Below are 22368 nucleotides of genomic sequence, written 5' to 3'. Positions count from 1 at the left end.
AATCTGTAACCTATAGAAACTGAAAAGACGGTGTGTGACTATAAAGAGTAAAGACTTTGTACCGACTTTGTTAAGTTTAATTCTTGTCAGTGTCCAATTTTAAAAGGAAAAATCAACAAAAACAAGCTATCCAGTCACTTACCTCTCATTTTCTCAAATAATTAACCGAAGGTTGCAATATTTAAAAAAAAAAAAAACCCTAATTATAAAAAATAAAATAAATAAACTCAAACCCTAACTTCTTGTCAAGTGGCACTGCTGGGAGCCTTCCTTCTCTGTAATTAATGTTATTTTTTTTTTTTTAAGTCACCACACTTACTTATTATACACTGTATGTATAGATTGTAAATAAACTTTCATCTTCAATAATAAAAAAAAAAAAAAAAAAAGGTTGCAATATTTTCGTTTTACATTTACACGTGTCACGTTAGTCTTTACACTCTTTCGTCGATGCAACATATTGTATACGGTCGGAATTGTTTTCAGTTTTTCTTCACGCCAAAACATTACGTACTGATTTTACTGTAAAATAAAGTTAATAAATCCAGTACAATTTTTGTAAATCATTAATAAATGGTTTGTAAGTAAAATGTCAATAAAAAAAGTATGAGATATTAAGTACCTAAACGTTCACGAAAAGACTATGACCTCAAGTCCTCAAGTATTACAAATAATGATGTGACTAATGGAGGGTTAAAATAAACCTTTAATCACACTGACCTGGAGATTAATTAAACCTAGAACACTCAATGATCGAAAAATATTAATGTTTTTGAAAATAAATTTTTACGCGGACTCTTGAAAAAATTATATTTTTTATTAATTTTTATAAGTAGGTTTTTTATTTTTTTGAATTGCAACATTTAGTTGTAACTTAATCTTCGAAAGCAGAATATTATTCTGAGCATTTTTTTACATAAATTCGAATTTAAGACGAGTTATTTGTAAGTTATATAAGTATTAAAACTTTAGATGAGCGAAGAACCAGACCAACATTTTGTGAGATAACCATGTACCACTCCACTTTGAACATCTAAAAATGTTAAGGTTTAAATACTTTAAGAAATATTCAACTTTTTAATTTGAAATTAAAACCATATATTTAAAAAAAAAAAATTTATTTTTAACTGATGTTTTTTAGCTAGAAACAATGTGAACGTTTTTTTTTTTCAAAAACATACTTTATGACATAATAAATGTTCAATGATAAACTATCACCTGGTATATGGTATATGGTATACCGTATGGAACATGATCCAAGAGATGAACATTATACCTATCATCACTTATTATTTACCTATTAATTTACTTAATTAATATATTTAAATTTAAATACATAATGCATGTTTGGAGACATAATTTAGACAGTGGGTACCTTAAAGGTAGAAGAATATTTTTTTATGTATTCGGTAAAAATATTATGCCGAAACCTTTTCACATGCTACACAACGAACAATGTTCAAACCAGAATTTATAATGATTAATAAGTAATACATTTACTAGGTAAGGTCAATTTCCAATGTTAAAATAGGCCATTTGAAATTTATCGCAATGATCTTTTGTTATCTATCAACTGATCAATTATGTAACCTGTAAGAATCGCGTTATTCATAATTATAGGACTGATTCAGCTGTTAGATGATTTATGTATAAAAATTTATATCAGGATCTTCAAACTTTCTTTGTTTGAAAATAATTTTAATACTAATAATTCATAAAACGTATGGATAAGTAGTAAATACATACACAAATGAGTAAGATAAATAACATTTATTCCATATAGCAATTATAATATCAATATTCATGATATTCGTTGTCTTAAAGCTAATAAGTAAAATATGTTTGTTCAAACCATTTAGAACAAGCATTTTTAGTGCCGACTATGACTGATAGTTATAATATTTAACACTGTGTTTTACCTTATAAATATTAGACTAATTTATCTAATTAAAACAAATTAAAAAATAATTTTTCCTAATCTAAGATATACACATACCATTTATCTGAGATATGAACACTCAATCTCAAGATAATAATACAAGTATGGTTATTCATTTATATTTTTAATTTTAATGAAAAAATAACACTAATTGAATACAAAACAAAATATCATTTTTTTTTATCGAGATTTTATAAATTATGAATATTTTACATCTAAAAATAGTAAATTTAACAACTCGTAAATGTTAAAAATGTATTGAACAAAATTAAAATATAAAATTATTTTTTTCCTCCAATAGTTAAAAAAAATACCACCAAATTACAAAAACAATATAATCAACAAACAAAAATATTATTTAAAAATAAAATACTTGTTACTGACAATAATACAGATTTGAGATTATGTTGAAGTTCATAAAAATTAACCATAAGACTAAATACCAAACAAATATTATGAATATATAACAATACCATGGTTGAATCAAAATAGAATAATATACTATGCAGTCAATAGTCATATTATGAGCTTAGTTTTTTTGTACTTTTGTTCCAATCATCATATAGTGATTTCATGTCATTAAGCGCCTCCTTAATACGAACAGCAAACCTATTTGAATCCTATATAACAGCACAATGTGATTAAAAACAAAACTAATAGTTGAAAAATATTTTAACATACAGTGTGGGGAGAACTTTTTTTGCTCGATATGTGGAAGAAAACCAGATTTTCTCCAGCTATTATGTAACTAACACCATATCCATCATTGGCTACAGGGCCAAATCCACCACCAGCAGAAATGCAATTAGGAAATTTTCTCAAGTCAAACTGTGTAGTCTGTCCATGTGGTGTTTGTGAAGTTGACAACCTCCATGGTTCACTTAATACTTTCTATAAACAAAAAATATTATTAATTAATTTAAATATTAACAAATATTTCACAATTTATTAAATTTAGACATTGTATTCCTTGGAGACATAAAAAAAAATTATTTTGTTCTTTAAACACATCTACAAAAATTATCACATGCATATATTGTAAGACGCAAGATACAAATATTATGTTTAAAAAAACTTTAATATTTCAACACCAATAGTACAATGATTTTAAGTTTTATTTACATTTAAGAATGGAGATTCGACTTCTAAATACTTGGAAACCACATATAAACAAAACAAATGTCTGTCAATTCCTTTTCCACACATTGCATCTTGATAACCTCTTTGGTGAGTTGCACATGCTTCTCTCAATAGAGTAATACGTTTATTCATCTATATATAAATTAGAAATTTAAATATTTGAATGTAGAAATTTTATTTATATATATCAACAGATAACAACTAACATCAACATTTGGATCCAACATTGATTTTACCCAAGCTGAAGATTCTAGAGTACAGGGTCTCACAGTTTCGGTTCTACCTTCCCTGTACAATCTGGTCATCGATGCTTCATATGTTAGACTAAACTTACCAGCGTCCTGTAAACATAAAAATCAAAATATTTTGTTAAATTTGTGTAACAATATATTATTTTAGTATTATTTTTTTTTTTCAAAAAATAATTATAAATTACTCTGTAATATGCCAGTTGGAGTGCCATCTGAATAAAAGCATCTGGACTGACTTTAGCAGTTTTCATGAATCCCTTGCCATAATCATTGAATGCCAAAATACGAAGATCAATATCATTTACTAAGGCTAATGAGATCTAAAATAGCAATAAATAATCATAATATACAATTCAATAACCTCCCTAAACAAAATATGTAAAAATGTTACTTGATATGATTTTTCAATAGCTTCTAACACTGGTTCCAAATTCCATTGAAGCCTTATAGGTTTTGGTGGTTCCAATTCAGGAGTTCCTTTTGTGTGTCCATTTTCTTGATATCTTAATGTTTCAGAAAATTAATACCATTAATTGATTGTATCAATACAATAGTCTTAATATATTCATTGTGGTAAATATTTAAAATATGTACTGTGTAAAACATTTAACATGCATGATGTTTAATATTGTCTGAATGCAACGATGTACCTATGATATTTAACCATAATCCATAATTATTTTCAAATTTTATCAAGAATAAAGGAACCCATCCATCATCAAATTATAAGCCAAGTATAACAAATGTTATATAAAACAATACATAATAATATTTTATGTTTGTTTTTTAAATTAGCTTAATACTAATTTATATTATGATTAATGAGTAATGATGATTCACAACAGTCAATAATAATCAATATACTGATACTGACTTAATATCTGATTTTACTCTCAGATGAAAATAATAGTTAAAAATAAAAAGAGAACAACCACATTATTCAAATAATTGACATAATAATTATGTATTTGGATGGCTTCCTACAAATGATCAATGTGAGCACAAATTAGTAAATGATAATGGATTATTACCCCACAACTAGATCGCCGCATAGAAAATGTTCCCATAAATGACCCATAACCGGTGCATCTGCCCTGTCATCAATGAAAACAATAACCAACTAAGTAATAAAATTAATAAGAAGCTGTCTTATTTATTGTTTATCTAAGCCACAATATTTAGATAAATCAATGAAATCATTATGATAGTTCAAGTATGTTTTGAATTTGTAGTTATGATAAAATAATTATGATGACATGCGTTTTTAATTTACCATGAATAAGAATGGATTAATGTTGTTTCTTCAAAGAAGTACCATTCCTTAAAAAACAATTATGTAAATATTCCCAGCAAGCAAAATTATAAAATATTAAACAAAAAAATTTAAGCTATTTTACAGTGAAACTGTAACCTATTAAGTTACCCAGATTTTTTTGCTTCATCAAAAATGATGAACTCCCAAAGATGAGACATAACTGCGGCGTCAGCCCTGTAACAACGCTTGTTAAATGCAAATTCAAAACAATATTTGAAATTTTAATTAAACAATAAACGTTTAATTCAAACATTTACAAATCATGATACAAACATACACATTTCAATTTCTGATCAAATAATAATACTATGAAACACTCACCACGAATGCTCAGCATTGAAGCCCACCTAGAAAAGTTATGAAAATTAAATTATATAAACTCAAAACATTATTATTTTTTTATAATGTAATATATTTATGAATAAACATTACTCTTCCATTTGATCCAATACATAAAGTAAATGATTTATCAAACCAACGGTCATATCCTTTGCCAGTCATTAATATTCTTCCAAATTCATCCAATTTTTTTGAATTTTCCTAAATAAAGATGATATTTAGTAATATTAGATAAACTATACGCATTAAGCATACATAGATAAAATAATAAACCTTTACCAATTTAAAAAGATATAATAATATTATATAATATATTACCTCATCTCACAAAATTAATAAAACCTCATTAGTCAATTAACATTAACTACTTACAGGGTCATACTCATATGGAACCTCATCTAATGTAACCACAAATGCAGCTTTCTCAATAGCATCTAAGCTTTGTCTGTTTATGCCCTTAAAAAAATATTGAGTGCGCGTATTTGCCCAATGTGTACGATCAGCAGCAGTTAAAGCAGCTACCTTTTCTTCTCCAACATATGGTTTCTCTGTGTTATCGAGAATCGATTGTATTTGTCTAGATTATTGAATATGTACACATTTTTTTAGAATATTATCATACAAATTAAATACAAAAAAAAAATATTTACTCCTCAATTTCACAAGGATGAAGTATACGGTTTTGGCTATAGATCATCACTTTAAAATACCGTCCAGCATGATATACTACAATGTGTCTACTATCATTGTAGTGAACAATCTTATCACTCACAGCACCAGGAACACGTGTTGTATTGAATATCCTTTCATATTGCCATGAACACAAAGGAACCAATCCTTGAACTCGTATCTACATAGTATAAACAATAAACATTATTAAATATACTATATTTCATTATATTTTTATGAGGAACATTTTTTAATACCGGTTCAAGTTCTTGACGTTCAATCAGTCTTCTATACTGTAAACACTGCCAAATTATCATGGCAGCTCGTGCAGCTTGAGTAGATGTTGAATGTAACATTATAGCATCAGTACCATAAAAATTTGAATTTACTATTAAAGGTGTTCGACTTCTTAAATACACATATTCTTCCCACCAATCTGATACATAATTACTCGACCACCTGTTAAAATCAATAGTTTATGTTTTATTTTTTAGAATTAATTAATATTTGATCATAGATAAAAATATGATAATTTAAGACAGATACATTTTCCCTATTATAACCAGAAAATCTATCACACAAAATAACAATCATAACAAGAATAAAATTATAATATTAATTTAAGTTAAAGTACCTACATCATAGGCATGTGCAGTCTTTATTCGCAGGTTATGCAATAAGAAAAATAGGGACCTTCAAAAAAAAAAAGCGGGTAAGTCGTGTATTGTACTGCTGTACAGTAGGTTACAAGTTGGTTACTGTAATGGATGGAATTAAATTTGAATCCAATGATATTATAACATTGTATACGAAAAACGATTCTGAGCGAAGACGATTTATCTGTCTAGGACTCTAGGATATATTATAGATTATTAAAAATTTTCAAATCTTCACAAAAAAAAATTTTTATGAATTTCTAGTTTGAAATAATTTGCGAATTTTCGTGATTTTTACACAATATGTTGTCAAAACTCAAACTTTGAATGCTTAAAAAAAAAATTGTGACTATGTATTCCTTTTATTTTGCAACTGCTATTGTAAAAATATGTTAGGAGCTTTGTATTAAATTTTCAAATCTTAGAATTAAAAAGAAAAACTTTTATGAAATCCTATCTAAGATAATTTGAACATTGCCGTAATTTTTACGTATTTAGTCAAAATTTGAACTTTAAATGCTTATAAAAAAAAATCGTGCCTATGAATTTTTAATATTTTTTAACTGCAATTGTTACATGGTGGATAGAATATACTTATATAAACATTCGGTGAAAATTTCATGTATCTATGGTCATTTGTTTTAAAGTTTCATCAAAAACCAAAACCGATTTTGTTGAAAAATGAGTGTGCGTAAAATTTCCCGTTTTTCCCTTAATTTTTAGTTTGTTTTTCTCGATTATTTAGAAAAGTATTTTTTACTTTTGACCCCCCAAAGTACCAACTAGATTCACTTTCTGATCGAATGAGGTACTGAAGTCAAAACTCGAAGCTTGACTGCCTCAAAATGTGATGACAGACACAAAAAAAAAAAAAAAAACACACACACATCATGGTAAAATCAATACATTTATCGCTCCGCTCAGAATCTAAAATCACCTAACCTATATTGCACCTAAGATATTCAACATAATTTTATTGAATTTAAAAAAAAGAACAAATAATTCATCTAAAAAACGATTCTGTGCCATTAAACATTTTCTTTTACAACATATAAGACTTAATCTACAATCAAATTTTTTTCAAATATACTACTTGGCTTCTTTGCTTCCCTCAAAATCTAAAACCACACACAATTTTATAATAGAATATCAAAAATGCATTAATGATGCAAGTAGTTTGAAATTTTGATTATATTTATTAAAAGAAAATGTATTATTTCTTAAAGATTAAGTATAATAATATACTATAATATTGAATATCTTTAAATAATTTTAACATATTTATAAAGTTGTTAAATTTATAGTTTGGATTATCTTGCTAGTCATTAGAAAATTTAAAACTAAAACATTTTTTTAGATAAAAAATATATAAGATATTATAAAAAATGCTTTGGTATGATAAACAATAAACATGGACCCCTCATGTGAAGCTACAGACTATTCAGCGGCATACCCTGCATACTATGACGTACATAATTAAAAATGTCTAACAGATAATATTTAAATTTTTGTAATGCAATATCTTCTTGGAACTGAATTGGGTGAGTAGCATTTTAAATAATTTTTACCTTTAAAGTATAAAAAAATATAAATAACTTTTATGGTTAATATTTATTTTGTGTTATTGGTGCTTTTTCGTAAAAAAATATTACAGGTTTATCTATATGTAGAATTTTTTGTTAATACATAAAATCATTCTCAATAAATCAATAATATATGTTTAAAAAAAAATTAGAAAGAAACAACTTTATTCAAAGTGAACTGCCCGTCTACCGGGTTGCCTATATGACAGTGTAAAAATCAAACATAATTGTTACAATGGTGAATGGAATGGATAAAAAATAGTATATAAATGAGATTAATACATTTAAAAAAAAAGTAAAACATAAAATAAAATATGGAGTGTTAATAAAATATAAATTGAAAATCATTGTGTTTTTTTGAACATGGTGAATAAGATTATTAGTAAAATAAAGGTAAAATTTATTACTTATTACTTATTAGTTATTAATTATCAACAGGGCTCAAAAGTTCTAGAAAACGCTTTTCTTTTTTGGTAAGAGAACATCAATTACGAAAAGAAAACAACTGATTTCAAATAGACATAATAACAAATTAAAATCAGTCTTAAAAAGTATTATCCCATTACTAGGTCAGTCAGTATGATAGACAAAAGATTGGTATGTTTTAGCTAAAATAACTGTGCGCCACTACCTAATCCCCTTAATTATATTTCTATATATATAAAACAAATTATGATAATGTGTATATTTTATAACAATAATCAATATTGTTTATGGAAGACAAATGAATTGTTCATACAATTTTCTCGATGAACAATTAAACATTAAATACAAATTAAAATTAAAATATTTCGGTCTTCCCAGTATTAAAAAAAAAATAAATAAAAAATCTAATTTTAACAAAATTCTTGATCATTTTAAGACACATTACACTCTTTGAAAAAACAACGATTTATCATTGCTTTTGAATTATGAAGAACAATTAAAGACTAACATAAACTGAGCTAAACATACATAGATGAGTATCAATCATTTGCTACTCATTTATATTTTGATTTAACCATCTTTTTATTATAATGGTAATAATGGTATCAAATATGATTAAGGTCATTTATAAAATCTTTCGTAATGGTTATAAAACAATTATTATATAATTATAAAATGATTTAACTACTTAAATGTACAGCTAAAAGATAAGAAAATTCAATAAATCATAATTTAAATAAGTTAGTAATAAAAATATTATTTAAATGACTCATATCATTTAAGATAAATAAATATAAAATAAATACCATGATTTCAACCACAGATATCGCTGAAGCTTCACTGCTATACCTTTTTCAAATTCATTGGCTAGCTTTACCATACTTTCATATTCTGAATCATTCATTAATGGGCGGACACTTTTTAAATACTGTAATAAAATATAGGTAATATTAAAAATAATAGCAAAAGAATTAAATGTGATAATACTTATTAGTTATTTAAAATAATTACTCTTTTCATAGTTTCATTAACTGGAGGCAGTGGAAGTTTTGGCAATGAACCTTGATAGCTGTATAGTAATGGTTTACTTTTTGAAGAAAGTAATTTTATACCTAAGCCCCAAAGTTTGGTTTGTAAGGATACCTTATGTCCTCCTCTGCTTTCATACATCCATCCTGAATAAGGAAACACATAAATAATATATTAATATATGTATGATAATATTATTGTTATATTTCAAAATATTATTTTAAATAATTACCTTTATACATTAACATGAGCTTAAACGTGTACCTTACTATATAAATTAATATTAGCCAAAAAGTTAAAGATAAAATAAAACAAGATACTATTTGCCATACGTAGGATGTCCTAAAAATAAGAAACATATAATTTAAAATTTTACTCAATTAAACAATACAAATTATAATTCACTTACCCAGGTAAATATTGTAATATAATATCTGTATACCTAATAAAAGTATTATTAGCATAACGAAGAGCAAGCACAATACCCATCATAGCCCAAAGACTTTGCAATGGGGCTGGAAAAATTCCATTGCGTACATTATTCTAAAATTTTTAAAAACAATTTCAATATTAAAAGGGATAATGTCTGAAATTGTAATCTTAAACACAATTTATATCTTTGTAAAAAATATTAAAATATTATACATACTTTAAATCTGGCTAAACGCTTTTTCCAAGAACGAATTCCAGATGCCCAAACTAAATGGAGCACTTCACGATCAAAATTTACATCCCAACCTTCATGGGTAATTGAAAATGAAAATGCAACTGCCGAGTGGGCTTCAGCCATGATACTTAAAAATCTAAAAAGGAAATATTTATAATTAATTGAAGTATTATTAAAAGCATAAATATACAATTATTATTTATGTTGTATTTCCAACTATAGTTATTTAATAATTAAATCAATCAAGAATTTATCCATCCACAAAAATGAATTAGTCATTAAATATTCTTCATAACGCGATGTTATTGTCACATCTTATTGTCTAATTAAATTAAGTATAATTAGATGTAGGTATATATAAAGAATTCATCTTTTAACAATAAAAGCAAGGTAAACAACTCAAGCCAGATGAACCTAACTTGAATTTGATTTAGCTTGCCTAATACACTAGCCTTGTAGTTTTATCAAGGTTTTTTCTGTTTATAGTCGATCTGAGTATATTATGTAAATAATTTTACTTCCTCAAAAATGAAAAAATAAATACTTTCAATTTGTAAGCAAACATATTTGTTGTTGGGGGTTTAATCTTTCTAATTTTTTTTATTAACTTATATAGCATATAAGAATAAAACCTTGCTTATAATGTTAATATTTTTTTATTTTTCATTTAAATAATATTTTATTTTTACATAAGCAGTTACATAATTATATAAACAAAATAGGTGAATACTGAATATTTAACATATCAGACTAATCACTAATGTTATAGTATAATATGCCTCCTATATTATGCAATACATAATTTATTCTTAATTAACTAAAAAATAGAATGAACATTAATGAAATCATATTTTTAACTACTCAAGCCCTTAAAATCATTAAGTATACTACCTATTTTATAAATATATTATATATATATATATATATCAGAATGGTATTCATATTCTGAAAAAAAAAATAATAAAAAAAAAGAAGTTTTAAATGCATAAACTAATTTTAAGGTATTACTTAAGCTGTTACTGAATGGATTTAAGAATAAAAAGCAAAAATATTTAAAATGTAGGTACTTATCAAAAAAAAATAATAAATAATTCTAAAGATATTAAACACACAATGATTTTAATGAAGCAAAATTTAAGTGACTTTTGAAAGCTACCAATTATTTTTTTCAAGCATGGTTTATCTGTTCTTTTAATTCTCTTTGGACAATAATCAAACTACATATATATATAGTACCTAATAGGGATATAGTTTACTCCTACATTACATGGAAAAAACTTAAACTTTTTTAGGAATAAACTGGTCAGTCAAGTAGACAATAGTGACATATACCTACAATAAGAAATAACTCAAGATAATAAAAAGCAAACCTAAGTAGGTAAATGTGTAATCCATAAAAACTGAAAACAGTAGGTAGAGCATAATATTATATTACCATAAAATAGGTCACCTGTATGTTATGTACTTTACAACAAACAGAATTTTAAATTATTAACAATCGACAACTAGATTTAATACTATGCAAATTAATTTGGTTAAGGAAAAACAATTGGCCTAACATGTACATGACGTTATAAATATGCCATATGAATTATGCTAGAAATTCAATTAAATAATACAAACGAATTGATGATAAATTAAATATAATATAGTGACATTGGTGTTCTTAAATAGTAAGTAAAATTAATAATAATTAATTTAATTGGTCCAGAATTTTTTTTTTTTTTTTTAAACATGTAAGATTATTATAACATTTTACTTAAATACTGTATACCCCCTTACTGAATACTTAAGTATCTACCTATAAGTTTTAATTCAAATGAATGCAGGGAAATGGTGAAAATAATATATGTGTAAAGAAATAAATTTTTCAAAACTAAAAAAAAATATATTCAATATGAGTGTACAATAATTAAGTGGAAAAAAATCAAATTAAATGATAAATTTAACTCTCAAGATTTTTCAGAATAAAATAATGAACAAAAATTATTTATCAGCATCAATATTTATTATATATTCATACTCGCCTGCTTAATAAGTAAAAGAATTAGACTGATTAAGAAATAGTCCAGTCATTTAATTCAAAAATATTGTGTTTATTATAATATCGAGACAGATGCAAAGGTCTGAGGCTGTAAAAATCCAAATTGCGATGTTAGTGAAATATTGTGCGAAAAATAATTACCCCGGAACGTATGCACAGCACGTCAGGAGGTTCAATTGCTCAATGCAACAGTGTTTAGATCACCATTGAAACGTATTTTTGTTTGTTTTCTTCTGTCTCTCTCTCTTTCAATAGAGAACGAAAAACGAACAAAAAAGTGAAAGTATAGACAATAACAATATTAGTAAATCCCAGTCGAGCGGACGCAACACTGGGATGTTAAAACAACGACAACGACGACGACCACCACAACGACGGACAGAAGCGTCTGAAATACTGAATGGCGATAGCGATAGCGAATACTTAATACTGAAATAATTATTGATGTCTGATTGACTTGTCTGATTGTAGTACGACTGTTCTAGTCTTAGAACAATAATAAACAATAATAGACGTAGTCGAAAAATAAAAAACAAAAGATAACTGTTATCACATATCAGTAATCGACGTTCTCCAAATCACGGTGATAAAAATTGATAAGAATATACTTGTATAGTATATTAGTATCACAATAGTAACACAGACTAGTGGAGTGGTGTGGAGATATAAATAATTAATATTATATATGTGAAACTACAGATGGGTATTCGGTATATTATAGATCAGAGGTATTCAAACTGTGCGTCGCGGCTCCCAGGGGCGTCGCGAGAGTTTGCCAAGGGAACCGCGTCAAAGCACTGAAAACAGTGAAAACCAACATCATAACTAGGTCTTGTATGATTATTATAATTATTATTTGAATCATTATGGAAATGAAAACGACACAGCACCTTACGATTCGACCATTCGAAATTTTATTTCTAGTACTAAAGTCACTGTTATTAATATACAAATATATTTAATCAATGCCCATAGGTATAACATATTTCCCATATTGTATTCGTGTGTTGTTTCAATTTTTTCATAAGTATTTAGGACTTAGGAGCCATAAAAATATTGTGAACGCCCAAAGGAGTCACGTGCTGAAAAAGTTTGAATACCTCTGCTATAGATATTTGTAGCGCTATCTGTGTGAAACAACACAACTTCCATTTTTATATATTTTTTTCATTTTCTCTTGTCTCAGAACAACATTCTAGTGACCATGAATTTAAGGTAGGGATGATTCTGGATGTAGTCTTTAAAATACCTCACCGAGTAGATTTTTAAATATTAACAAATGCTTGCCAACAGCTGACTGAAAATTAGTATTCCGCAATGCAGCCAAGTGAGCGGGTGGCAAGCTCCCCCCCCCAAATCACGACATTCCTTTACCTATTTCATCACTGAATCAGTGAATCAGGGATGTCCAGTAGCGTACTCAGGACTTTTCAATTAGGGGAGGGTATTGAAAATAAAAAACCAATCTGTCGCCACAAAATAAGGTTATAGAAATAAAGTAGATTCTTTCTTAGTCTGTAGTCATAAAGAAACATAGTAGTCCTATATGTGTAGACTAAAGTGGTAAAAGATCGTATTATTATAATTTACTTATAAGAAAAAAAAAATTATAATAATTATTATTTGACTAATTTTATTGTTCTTACATACTATATTAAATTTTTGAAATCTTCGTAGAGCGAAATTTAAATATAATTATTGTTGTTTTTATGTATTTTAAAAGAAAATAATAGTAATCAGTTTAATGACCGTTATAGGTATTATATTCGTATATTTGTATGCTGTATATTTATGATTATGGCCCAATCTCCGGGTACACTTTAAAAATATATATTTAATCTGTCGCCTAATATCTGGGTAGTGTTGTAGTAAAATGTAAACAAATATTTTATACGAAGCAGGTAGATAAAATGTAGCCTGATTACTGACCGCCCATAATGAATAATATGGTCAATGGGGGAAGGGGGCTACAGCCAGTTAACCCCGCTCTGCGTACACCAATGGGGGCTTCATTACTCATTTTAGGGAATTGAGGGTTACATCTTTCGCCTATTTTTAAATTATTTAATATACAAGTTTGGGCCGCATCGTAAAGTATAACAAATGAATTAGGTAGGACTTCATAGGTAGTTATAATATAATAATTCATCTGATATTTTAAACTATTAAACGTAAACGTAATGCACTAATGAAATCGTTTTTCCGATAGATTATTTGAACATATGAACTTTTGGGAGTATCCTCTCTTATTAAATAGGTATATACACCTATTTATTTAATAAATAAAAAATCAGAAATATTTTAATTCATAATCCGATTGTTTATGTCATTAGTAGTTTATGTAGTTATTTATTCACGTTTTATAATATGCTATATAACTGATGTGAGCTCGGTAAATTTATCAGTTAAATTTCAACAATTTAAATTGGAAATTGACGCAGATTACTAACATTAATATTTATAGATGTGGTGCAAATTACATATTGTTTTGGTGCTGCTGAGTATGTATAGGTAGGTACGCACAAAATGGTGGCGAAAAATTCCATCTCCAAAAAAAATCATTAGTTTTCTTATCTAAGCTTAATAGAGTGGTGTCGCAGTGGTGGCGTCGACGACCACACATATTTTAATATGATATACAGAGTGATTCATATAGTATGACCCACAACCTTTTTCTTTTTCAATAATGCAAACATACAGTTATTCGGAATCAAATTTTTGGAATTTTTAAATATTATTAATAATCATATTTCCAAATTCTTTAGATTTGTTGTTCTCCTTGAAGAGTGCCCTAGCTATGCAGATAATAATATTAACTCCTGTTTTTCAAATGAAAACTTGTAACTTGAAGGAGGGGGGGGGCTTCATTATAAATTATTTAATGAATCATTTTTCTGAAGTTGACGTATCAGAATCAAAATTAAAATAATATTTTTGAGTTATTTAATTTTGTAAATTCGTAATTATTAACTATAAGGATAATTCTATGATAAGTCCATGATAAATGCCGTATTTGAAGACACATGAATGATTTGAAAATTGTATAGATTAATATTAATTTATCAATATTAAAAATTTTATAAAAATTATCTAGTATAAAATGAACACTAGATGTCTAGATCCAATTTTACATTATTTTTTTATTTTTTGGACTATTTATCTTTACCTATTGCTATGTATAAACATTTAAAGAATTGAGGGATTATGACATCATAAGTGTACATCAAAATATTTAATAAAATTATCCATTAAATGATTTATTTACGAAAAGTAAGGTTCTTAATTGAAAAACAGAAATCTGTATTGCCACGGGACACTGCTTAAGTATAATAGTAAAAACAAAATCAAGAATTTTAAAATATGGTGTTTGATTAAATATTTAAAAATGCATTAGCTACCAAAGAAAAAATGGTTGTAATTATGATTGGTGAATTCCTCTGTATACCTATAAAATAGTTATAACTATAACTGGGTACATATAATAACGTTAATGTAATTATTGCGACTATGCGTAATGCGACCATGACGTAATGAAATATGAAAATATTGGTAGGTTTCTCACGTCCTTACATTAAATATAATACAAAATTTTACGATTGAACTGCTCAACTATGCGTAGTATGTACCTACAGTCTACACCTATACATTTTCAGCATATCTTTTGACATTTCGTGAACTAACTTAAAATGTATAATGTATTATAAAATATAATCGAATATCATACAAAAGTATTTATTTTAAATATACTATTTGCGTTTAGATAATATATTTATTGTAAATACCGTATGCATTCTACACTTAAAAGTCATAAAACGTGTGGGTTATGCCTACAGGAAATATATTATAATGAATAATTACCACAATATATTATATTATTAAACAGTGTGGGTAATGTGGGTAAAATTATCAAACTTAATTATAAGTGTAACATATAATGTCACTTAATTGAAACACATGAGTATTCACATAATTGGAATCATAGCATCAAACGACTTTCTATGACTAAAATACCGAACCTGCTCTTCTCGCCGCCACCGTTTCGCCGCCACCTTTTCGCCACCGAGCATTCTCGCCGCCACCCGTTTCGCCGACGGAAATTTAAAATTTCAAAATATGTTTTCCCAAAGATTTTCATAAATGATTAATCAAAACATTTAAAACCAATGTATAACATGGTAGTGTAGTTTTTCACTGATCATCTTAGCTTATATGTATAGGACTTATAGGTATAGGTAGGTATCTACAATTAAAAATAAATTGAATAATTCGAATTTGTAGAAAAACTGTGCTCCTTAATTTGTTGTTAGTAATTTTGGACTTAGTGGCAAACATTTTTCCCGATCATAAAGTTTAAAAGTTCAAATTTTGACACAGTTCGTCAAAAAAACACAATTATATTGTAGTTAACAATTCATACAATTATTTTCAATTTTAATAGCTACGGCTTGAAATTGAAATAGGTTTCTTTTATATTGATCTTATTACAGAAATTTAAAATTATAATCATATCGAATATCTACACAATATATAAATAGAAAATACTATAGTAAAAGCTTAATATTACCTACCTATAACCTATACCAAGCTACTAATTTTTCCCGCTCCCATCCCTGCAATATCAACCTATTGCGCCATTAATTATTAGAATAGTATTTGTATAAGTAAAATTTATAAAAGAATACAGTAACGTAGGTATATCATTAATAATACTCTTTATAAAAAAAAAAAATCACAATTAAAATTTAAAATATCCGAAATATTTATAACTGGTCATAAAAATATGACAAAATTTAAATGTACAAAAATCTAACAATATATCAAATATTAGTACTTTTTTTATGATGGCGGAAATGCGGAATTTTGTACAAGCAAATTTATTAATTATTTCATTGGTTATAAATATTTATAGTATAGTATCTTTATGATCAATTTTTCTGTAATTTTCTTTTTCGGTGTTGAGTAAAGAATGCCAAAAGTGTTAAAACAATCCTGTTAATCGCGATAGCGATTTTTAATCCTTATTAATGTTGAGAAGGACCTTTAATCAGAACAGTTTGAGAGATTGGAAAATGGTTATAACCAATTTAATAGGAATTTGGATATAAAATTCCTATAAAAATTGTCTTTTTATATATTGTGTAGATATTCGATATGATTATAATTTTAAATTTCTGTAATAAGAACAATATAAAAGAAACCTATTTCAATTTCAAGCCGTAGCTATTAAAATTGAAAATAATTGTATGAATTGTTAACTACAATATAATTGTGTTTTTTTGACGAACTGTGTCAAAATTTGAACTTTTAAACTTTATGATCGGGAAAAATGTTTGCCACTAAGTCCAAAATTACTAACAAAAAATTAAGGAGCACAGTTTTTCTACAAATTCGAATTATTCAATTTATTTTTAATTGTAGATACCTACCTATACCTATAAGTCCTATACATATAAGCTAAGATGATCAGTGAAAAACTACACTACCATGTTATACATTGGTTTTAAATGTTTTGATTAATCATTTATGAAAATCTTTGGGAAAACATATTTTGAAATTTTAAATTTCCGTCGGCGAAACGGTGGATGGCGAGATGGTGGCGGCGAGATGTCCTAGACCCCTAAAATACCCATAGTATTACTTATTATTATAGTTATTATATTGAGATATTTTTATATTTTGTGATGAAATTGACCCATTACAATAACAATAATTCTTACTATAATTGTCCAAATTTAAGAATATAACTTAAGCAGTACTAACCTGGCAGTATACAAGCCGTTTCTTTATCTTGATAACAATTCATGTGGAATCGAGAAAATCCTACGAAATCTTTTTATAGCAGACGTTGTTTTATCGTTTTATGATGTACTTACTTCGAATATTCGACGTACATTGTACTATACGCATAGCTAGGGTTCGTACAATATTGTTTATGCAACTATAAAAATAATCCATATTTGTATACTGCGGACAACCAAATAGTTGTACCTATCCTTTTGGGCCGGTAATAGCCTACCATCCACATTCGGCACACACCGAGGCAGCAGCCGAAAGAACATTGACTGTATTCTATAACGTATTTTAATGAATGATAACGAAGAACTTTATGATAACAATTAAAGGTACACGAATAGAAATAATATGACTAGGTACTCGTAGAGAATATTAAATTTTTTATTTGTCTGTGTAATACAGTCACAGTTATAAGGAGGAAAAGAAGAATATTAATTAAGAATATGTCTCTGTTTTACAAATGCGCATACACAACAAAATAGTAAATTCTGACTTCTGAATAATCCGTTTTATTTGAGCAGTTTAAAATGAGCGCACTATGATTTATAATTCACTTTAAAATTAAAATATTAAGAAACCTACGTGATTCACTAATATTTTTATTTCTAAATTTGATAACAGGTTATAGTAAATTATATTAAACATAACATAATTAAACAGATTATTTATTCTGAACGTACAATTTGCTACGTTATTTTTATGAAAAAAAAACCATTAAACTCTAAATATGATTAGTAGGTATAGGATAAAGCAATAACTGCCATGAATAAGTACCTCGCCAGATTGAATTATAGAATAATTTGTTAAACTATTACCAAACGCTTTGAAGTTATATAATTTAATGCAGAATTCATTATAACCAGGACTGTAAATTTATAGGAAAGTGCATTTTTTTTTTATGATTGTAAATCACAGCTTTGTAAGTACATAATTTGAATTATGTAATTACGAATCCATCTATGAAACTTTTATTTTGCATTTTTTGCATTTTTTGACGTTTTTAATTTTTAGGTCATATTTCACATTTTTAGGTCATATTTTGCTTTTTTAGTTCATTTTCTAGTATTTTTAACCAAATTCAGCCAATTGACTTGTTTGAAAACATTTTTTTTTAGTTTACATAGGCTGTATACATATATTACGTCAAATTTATTGTTTTATTATTTTAACAAAAAAAATTTTTATTAATGTTTCAGATGCATAACATTTACTTAATTCAGATTAAATCAACTTTTTTATTAAATAAACATTTTTTTGTACTAATGTTTAATATCCTGTACCTAATATTAATATAAATATAAAAATTAAATTTTAAAACCATTTTAAATGAACTTTACACTATAATTTTTGGCATTTTATATTCCTTTTTTTACATTTTAAGTGCATATTTTGCATTTTAAGTGCATATTTTGCATTTTAAGTGCATATTTTATTGCATTTTTAAATAATATAATTTATAACCTAATAATGTATAGGTCATCTTATATCATTATCCGAAAAAATTTTAACCAGTCTGCTACATTGCACTGGTCTTTATGACCTTATTGCAATTTTATTATATTATACATGCGATTAATTTACCACCTACATGGCACAGCTTAATATATCAATACTAGTGATCTACCGCACGTCCATTATGGTTAATTTTAGAAGAAATGATTGTCTGTTCTACGGTTCTACTCCGTGACGGTTTCAATCCCTATATTTATTATATTATATATGCAGCCATGCAGGTCGATCACCACTCGGTTAGAGAAGGTTAAGCCAGTGATCTCGGTCACACAAATACACATAATATCACTTCTCCAAATTCTCCAGTCATAGGCTCACTCCTGGTTAGTGGCATGTAAGCCAAACGGCTGTTTACATAGCAAAGTAAACCATCGTCATAGAAGTCTGAAAAGTGTTACACACACGCGAGTGCCCCGGCTACTTAATCCGGACTATAGAATTTGGATTAGTGTGCTCATAATGCCCCACCGAGTTAACTAAAAAAAAAAATAATGGTTCATATATTAATGGTCCAATAAAAAGCATACAATGTCACTAAGACATGTTTATATGGCTGTAGAATATATAGATATTTAAAGTGTAAAAAATACAAAAAATATGTTTTAAAATTGTTCAGTTCTAAGAAAAATGGTATTTGTTTAACGTTTCCAGTTTCTAGTTTCTACTTAGATTATTTAATGAATTCGTTTTTTTTAAAAAAAAATTTTTTTTGATGAAATGTATAAATTTATTAGAAAACTAATCAACTAGTTGATGAAAAAAAGTTAAAAATAAAAATAAAATTTTTACCTAGCTCAATTTCTACGTTTTAGCTTATCAATGTTCACCTTTTGTTTTTTATAATTAAACGTAAACAGATAACTTACTTTGATATGTACATTGTACAATATATTTTTATAAACAGCAGATAGACTGTATTCCCTAAGTCCCTAACCTATACGTATGTATTAGATTGACAGAGAAATGTTCAATATTAGGTATAACAGTTTAAAATCATTATAATTATTAATTACTGTCAATCAATACCTACTTGCATGTATAGATAATATTTATCTGAAATACCTACTGAAATTGTGTATACAAAGTGCACAGGCACATAAAAGACATTATTTCTCTGCGGACTGCGATTGCAGGCCATTAATGTTCGTCTACAGAAACTAACAATAAAATAAAATAATATATTACACTGAATATATGATACCTACACGTATTATTCGTTTCTACTATTAATATTGATGACCAGTGGAGAGTAGAGCTGACTGTGTGTATAATAGATCACGTGATTTTTTTTTAGTAGCAAAATTGCAAATTACACCTTCGACACTTAGGTACCTGCGTACATATAATAATTATGAATTTTTGGATGACTTTTAACCTATTTTCATCTACCAAATTGCTCTATAAAAATATATGCGTAATATGTAACTACATAACATGTAATTTCTTATATATATAATTTATAATTATATATAAATAATAAATATGTATTTTATTATATAATATTATGCAGTTATTGTATAATAATAATTAATTAATACCAATTATTTTTCACCGACATCTGATGCTCATAAATATTTCTGTAATGTTCAGGTAAAAAGTATTGAATGTTATAAATGATATTACGAAAATATACTCGGGCATACTGCATTATTGCACAAACACTACCGTGGTTTGTGGTTTAACCCTACAGGCAACCGCGTAGTCAAATCAAAATCTTTGCCCGAGAAACAACATGGTTATAATAGGTGCTGTATTAATCTCGATTTTCATATTGACCCTGACGAAACATCCAATAGTCTACAAATACACTTAAATTCCATTGACAACTGCAGGGCAACCAAGTCCAAGTGGTGAAAGTGGTGATATTATGTATCATTCACTTTAAAAAGAACCTCTACCTGTTTACTCTCAAGGTTCTCAAATTCCATCTTCTCCAAACGTGAAATATCTCGGCATTATGCTCGATAAAAGACTAACTTGGGGCCTGCACCTAAAACTAAAAAGAAAAACCCCAATACACACCAAGCTATTATTACGTATAAATCTCTCTTGCAACTATAATATCGGCATATGCATTCCAAATCTGAGGCTGTGCCAAATTCGTACCATGCAAGTATTCCAATTCATTACTCTTCGTATGATAATGTCTACACCCTGCAGGTTTGTATCCAACTCTACACTGCACTATGACCTAAAAATTGAATCAGTCAACCAATTAGCCACAATACACTACAGATCTTTCTATTCCAAACTACCTGCCCATACTAACCCATAAGTGTCGAAAATCTCATCAAACACTCAACCCGCATTAATCCCAGCCATAATAGGCTCAAGAGAAATTACTGCAGAGATTTGCTAATCTAAAACAAATCAAAAATAATTTCACGTTGGATTCCAGCACTGGTTGGCCTCCCTTTTCATATTATTTATTTTAGTTATAGTAAATAAATAAATTATCAGATTTACTTATTGTGCTATCACAGATTGTGAATATATTATACTTTTTAATAAAAAAAATATCATATTTTGGTAATCAACTAAAGAAATCTACTGTAAGATCGATTTACATATAATAATAATATTACATAAACATGTATAAGTACCATTGATATAAGTTTGTCACTACAATAAAAGTCTGAATTTTATGGTATTGTATTTAAATAAAAATAATATATTTTATATTTTAACTCTGTAAGAATATCACTAAATAAAACACTAAAAAGTAAAAATATTACACAATAACTTTGTATTTATATGTCATACAGCTTGAAAAGTTCACCTCACAATTGTTCAGTGAAAGCTTACAAATAACAGCTAAGAGCTTATTTAATAGGTATCCTTGAAACCTTAAATAGTTAAATCTATATTGACTTACATTGAGTACATGCGCAGGCTGTAGTTCATATAATTATGTGTTAATTATATTTTTGAAATGCATATAATTATTATTATTATATGTACAAAATATTACAGTTAACGTGTTATAAGTACCTACACATACCTTA

At 26.9% G+C, this 22368-nt stretch overlaps 1 protein-coding gene across 5 annotated transcripts; it reads right to left on the bottom strand.

The window, feature by feature from the left end:
* Positions 1-1755: 1755 nt before the first annotated feature.
* Positions 1756-12568, bottom strand: whd (carnitine O-palmitoyltransferase whd). Of its 5 annotated transcripts, none has more exons than XM_089223082.1 (19): positions 12200-12568; positions 9997-10150; positions 9757-9890; positions 9580-9689; positions 9330-9493; positions 9125-9246; positions 5911-6112; positions 5635-5834; positions 5357-5561; positions 5078-5185; positions 4967-4992; positions 4754-4819; positions 4362-4424; positions 3722-3833; positions 3516-3650; positions 3286-3420; positions 3062-3211; positions 2621-2830; positions 1756-2559 (listed from the first exon to the last, which is right to left on the bottom strand). In XM_089223082.1, the coding sequence occupies exons 2-19, from the start codon at positions 10135-10137 to the stop codon at positions 2461-2463; spliced, it is 2382 nt and encodes a 793-aa protein (XP_089079208.1). In that variant the 5' UTR covers positions 10138-10150; positions 12200-12568; the 3' UTR covers positions 1756-2460. The 5 variants fall into 5 exon arrangements, with proteins under 5 accessions (XP_089079208.1, XP_089079209.1, XP_089079210.1 ...); XM_089223083.1 differs by lacking the exon at positions 12200-12568 and adding an exon at positions 12042-12191; XM_089223084.1 differs by lacking the exon at positions 12200-12568 and adding an exon at positions 10205-10223.
* Positions 12569-22368: the final 9800 nt, after the last annotated feature.

This window comes from Diuraphis noxia, unplaced genomic scaffold (assembly GCF_037042655.1).
Source record: "Diuraphis noxia isolate RWA-SAM2 unplaced genomic scaffold, SU_Dnox_SAM2 contig0003, whole genome shotgun sequence".
In the NCBI taxonomy this organism is placed as follows: domain Eukaryota; kingdom Metazoa; phylum Arthropoda; class Insecta; order Hemiptera; family Aphididae; genus Diuraphis; species Diuraphis noxia.
This window is presented reverse-complemented; position numbering and strand designations above follow the sequence as displayed.

Coding starts and splice junctions, on each gene's coding strand:
- whd (XM_089223082.1), bottom strand. CDS start 10,137: ATGGCTGAAGCCCACTCGGCAGTTGCATTTTCATTTTCAATTACCCAT. Junction 5,835..5,910: donor AACGTCAAGAACTTGAACCG/GTATTAAAAAAT, acceptor TATACTATGTAG/ATACGAGTTCAAGGATTGGT. Junction 4,993..5,077: donor GTATTGGATCAAATGGAAGA/GTAATGTTTATT, acceptor TAACTTTTCTAG/GTGGGCTTCAATGCTGAGCA.